General features: G+C 43.5%; 1 protein-coding gene across 1 annotated transcript in view; it reads left to right on the top strand.

The window, feature by feature from the left end:
* The window catches only part of TAMM41 (TAM41 mitochondrial translocator assembly and maintenance homolog), a 91,365-nt gene extending 87,810 nt beyond the window's left edge, over positions 1 to 3,555 (top strand). Inside the window, exon 8 of the mRNA XM_019646067.1 lies at positions 2,141 to 3,555. Coding sequence (XP_019501612.1) covers positions 2,141 to 2,202 — 62 coding nt within the window. The 3' untranslated portion in view covers positions 2,203 to 3,555. The remainder of the gene's footprint in view (positions 1 to 2,140) is intronic.
* Positions 3,556 to 5,093: the final 1,538 nt, after the last annotated feature.

The following is a 5,093-nucleotide window of genomic DNA, read 5'->3' as shown; positions in this document are numbered from 1 at the left end:
CGTTGCTTCACTGGCCCAAGTTGGCACCATCATTGCGCTCTTCCCGGGCGAGGCAGATCAGTCGCCGGCTTCTGGACGGCCGCTCAGAGCGGCTGCTGGCTACACACGGTAGCCCATGGCAACCCACTGCAGCAGGGGCTGCATCCTACACCGTTGCCTGCGACTCACAGCAGCCCAGCTCCAGGTTGAACTGTTTGTTCACCATCTTAGCTGTAGAGGGCAGTGTCACTGGCCCTCATATGTGGGATCTGAACCGGAGCCCTGCTGCTCAGAGCTGGCGTCCCAAGCCAGCTCTTAACAACGCACCACTTGGCCGGCCCTGCCCTCTTTGTTCTTGTGGCTGCTCGCTCAAGGGTCATTCACGAGGCAGGTAGAAATAGAGAAGGAAGATTTATTAAAGTAAGAGAAGTGTTGGCTGGGCAGAGTCTGCTGCAAACTACTGCATCGAGTCCTTGTTTGGTCTCAAGTTTTATATTTTCTAACCAGGATGTAAATTGCTTCGACTTGTAGTGGAATTTTCTGTTGAATTCGGCTTTGTTAGTTGTGGTGGGGGAAGGTGCAGTAGAGCTGGTTATCACAATTTTTGCATATGTTACGTAGATTTAAGTTGGAGCCAGGAGTGGATCCCATACAGGTGCAAAACCTCTCCCAAGCCACAGTGCCAGCACTGGGCCGAAGTAAACAGAAACATTGAAACTGGTCTGCATAGTAAATGTACAGCAAGCAGAATCATTAACATTTGGTAGAAAGGAGGCGAAGAAAGAAAAGAAAGCTTTCAGAGTCCCAAGCTAAATTACACTTGTTAAATCAAATTATACCAGAGATCCAAATCTCAAAATAGAAGATATATAGTGCCACCATTACAATCCCCTGTCTTAAGAGTTATTATTATTTGTGTGTGTGTGTGTGGTAAGAACACTTAACATAAGACCTACTCTCTTAGCAAATTTTAAGTATACAATACAATATTGTTACCCATGGCACTATGCTGTATAATAGATCCCCAGAAGTTATTTATCTTGCATGACTGAAACTTTGGGCTCTTTGACCATCACTCACCTAAACCTCCTCCCCCAACCCCCTGTACATCACCATTCTACTCCCACCGTCTGTAAGTTGGACTGTTTTAGATTCCTCATTTAAGTGGAATCACATATTACTTGTCTTTCAATGTTTGGCTTATTTCATATAGCATAATCCTCCAGGTCCATCCATGTTGTTGAAAATGGTAGGATTTCCTTCTTTTTAAAGGCTGAATAACATCCCACTGTGTCCATGTACTACATCGTTATTCATCAACCATTAGTGAACATTTAGGTGGTTTCCATGTCTGGGCTACTGTGAATAGTGCAGGGTGGCCATTTTTGAGCATCCTCTCGAGGGCAGCTCTCTATCCCTCCTCTCACTTCATCCCAATTGATTTCCATTATAACTCGTAGCACTAACTAAATAAAATCTTTGGACCATTTTCTTGTTCATTTGCCTCTCTCCACAGCCCTCACTAAAATAAAGACTTCATAAAGACAATGGGCTTGCCTGCCTTGTTCATCTGTGTATGCTCAACCCCTACCTGAGTGTCAGGCACCTAGTACACACTCAGTAAATACTTGTGGAATGAAGGAGTGGACCCAGAGGGGGTGATGCCACAGCAGCCCAGTGCAGTGGTTCTCAGGCAAAGCTGCGTTCATCAAAGTCAACTCAAGATGCTTTGTAAATGTACAGATGCTTGCCCCCTGTTCCAACCTCATACCCATCAAATCTGAATCCCCTGGGTAAGTGTAAAATTCTCCACTTTGATGTACTCAGGTGATAGCCAGCGTCGAGAACATTTAACGTAGAGAATTTCAAGTAGTGTCCACAGTGGCGAATGCAGAAGGCAGTCTCAGTGATCTAAAGACTAAACAACATCCCAATTGGACTCTCTAGGGTTGAGCCGGTCAGTTCAAGGTGTGGACGAAGCTGCTCAGAAGGAAATGTGCTAGTTGCCTTCCAGGGTCTACTCCCGTCTTCTGCCAACACTGCCCTGATTGTCCCTTGGGGAATTCATTCTCCCCCATTCTCAACCATGTGGTTCGGGGGCACTGACCCCACCAGAACGGTGATTACTTACTGGTCACGGTGATGTACTTGCCTCCTACAGCATTTGGCTCAGGGCTGGACACAGCCAAGGACGTCCAAGAAGATGCTTCCTCAGACTCCTGAGTTAAGTCTCTTTTGGGAACTCCTGGAAAAGACCCTTTCTCTCCCTCTGGATGTTGTGGTGAGAGTATGTGACCTGGATCTGCGATTGCCATTTTGCTACCACAAAAGCAGAGCACAGGGCCTGCAGATAATCAGGTCCCTCCTATGACAGGTAGGTCCTTGGGAGCAAGCCCTGTCTGAGATAGTTCCCTCTGGTTGCTTCCGTCCCATGAGTAACTCAATTCTTATGGATGAAAAAGAGTCTTGACCTACACAACTGGTATCTTAACCTGTACATCTGGTGAGTTGAGACTGAATTGGGCTTTAGTTTATTGACGTGAAAACTCTTCAATAGAGTTCACTGAATTAGGATGTGTATCTAAGCCACAATCAGAATGTCTGCCACAATCAGTCGGTATTTTCAGAGGGTTAGAACATGAGTCTAAGAGGGTCCAAAGCCTAAAGTGGGCTTGATCCCTCAGTATCTGTTTCAGGACCCCCTGCGGATACCACAATCCATAGATGCTCAAGTCCTTTATATAAAATGGAGTAGATCAATGCATACAGTTGGCTCTCTCACATCAGGAGACTCCCAATTGCAGATCAAATATAGTGCAGGTGTTTATTGAAAAAAATCCATTTAAAAGTGGACCTGTTCAGTTCAAACCCATGTTGCTCAAGGATCAACTGTAGATGTTTTACAACTGTCTCAATATAGAGAAACCTTTTTAGAAATAGACACTCCATGAAACCTTCTGTTCACATGGGCACACACCGATGCTAAGTTTTTCCAGCATTCAATAGGCCACAGTAGTCTTCATAACCACAGTCAGTTCTTGCCAACTTTAGAAAGCAACATGGGAACAAGCAGATACAACAGATCTCAAGGTACTATGGACATGAATGAACACTCCCTTGTGCTTCATATCTGGTCTGTGTATATCTGTTTTGGATTTAACATTGTGTTTGTGTATTTATGCTTTAATTCCTAGTAACTTCTAACATTATGGACTTGATTTGCACTGAGCACAACTGTAAGTAAAAAGGAATAAATTACTTGAAGAGAAAAAAATACTTGCCAGCAGATCCTGACCAACTGTAGCAACAATGGACTGGCTTCCCTATGTCTCACCTGTATAGGTTGGAGTTGTACAGAATTCAGGGGCTCTCCTGGGGATCCTAATCATTGTAAAACAAAGGAAACAGGCTTTAGTGGCCAACCCAAGGTATATGAATATAGGCTTCCCCTAGCCCCTGGCAACCACCATCCTATTTGCTGCCTCTATCAATTTTAATACTCCAAGTAGCTCGTATAAGTGAAACCAGAATTTGTCTTTTGTGACTGACTTATTTCACTTAGCATAATGTCCTCAAGGTTCTTCCATGGTATAGCATGTGTCAGTATTGCCTTCCTTTTTAAGGCTGAATAATATTCCATTGTATTTACATACCATATTTGTTTATCCATTCATCCATCAGTGGATACTTGGGTTGCTTCCACCTTTTATTTTTTTATTTTTTATTGGGGAACAGTGTGTTTTTCCAGGACCCATCAGCTTCAAGTCAAATAGTTGTTTCAATATAGTTGTGGAGGGCACAACTCAGTGGCCCATGTGGGGATCGAACTGGCAGCACTGCTCTCTAACCAACTGAGCTAACTGGCTGCCCCACTTCCACCTTTTGACTATTGCAAATAATGCTGCTATGAACATGGGCATACCTTGAGTCCCTGCTTTCAATTCTTTTGGGTCTATACCCAGAAGTGAGATTGCTGGATCAGATGGTAGTTCTATTTTTAATTTTTTGAGGAATTACCATGTTTTCCATAACAGTTATACAATTTTACATTCCTACAGACAGTGCACAAGGGTTCCAATTTCTCTACATTTTTGTCAACATTTACTGTTTCCTGGTTTTTTTGATAACAGCCATTCTAATGGGTATGAGATGATAACTCATTGTGTGTTTTATGTGCATTACCTTAATGTTGAGCATGATGTTGAGCATCTTCATCTTTTCTTGTGGTTATTGGCAATTTGTATATCTTCTTTGGAGAAATATCTAAGAACTTTGTGCCTTTTTTATTTGGGTTGTTTGTTTGTTTGTTGATGCTAACTTTAAAACCACTCTTCTCCAGTAGTGTTATTTCATTTTAGAGATAAGGAAACATTATTTCAGAGTGGTAAAGTGACCATAATAGTACTGGTCACAAGCACTGATCTTATCTCATCAAAGATAAAGAAAAGCAATTATTTGAATATGGACTTAGCATATACTAAGGGCAGTAGAAATGTGATAGAGGCTGGGGATATCAGGTTTACAGTTCCTATAGGCAGATGGATAAGTACCTAGGCAATATTAATACAATGTGACAAGCACCATAACAGGGGAGCACGTGGTGCTAGTCAGTTATATTTGGGAAACTGAGTAGTTTAGGATAGCTGGAGCACTGAGTATGAGGAATGGCCAGAAGTGAGGCTGGAGAGGGAGATTGTTTAGAGTTCGTAGTTGCAAACAACAGAATCCACTCAAGCTTATTTAAGCAGAAAATAGATTTGTAAAAGAATATTAGGTAGTTCCTATCTCCGAGAGGGCCAGAGAACTGGGTTTGGAGGCCACGGGACCATACACAATGCCCAAACCACCACTACAGGATGTTTAGTAAAGACCCCACTGCCACCACCCTGCTGGTAAGGTCACAGGAGCTCGCTGGCTCCAGTGACACAGACACCCAAACCTCCATCATGGCTGTCCCCACCAAAGCTGGTTTCCTCTGCTGTCATCCTTGTCTTAAAAATGGATTCTCAGGCTGGCCAAGTGGCGTGATGGTTAAGAGCTGTCTTGGGACGCCAGAGGGCCCCGGTTTGGATCCCACATATGAGGGCCAGTGACACTGCCCTCTACAGCTAAGA

The sequence above is a fragment of the Hipposideros armiger genome, unplaced genomic scaffold (assembly GCF_001890085.2).
Source record: "Hipposideros armiger isolate ML-2016 unplaced genomic scaffold, ASM189008v1 scaffold_96, whole genome shotgun sequence".
NCBI classification, from domain to species: domain Eukaryota; kingdom Metazoa; phylum Chordata; class Mammalia; order Chiroptera; family Hipposideridae; genus Hipposideros; species Hipposideros armiger.
The sequence above is the reverse complement of the archived record's forward strand: the minus strand, read 5'-3'. Positions and strand labels throughout refer to the sequence as shown.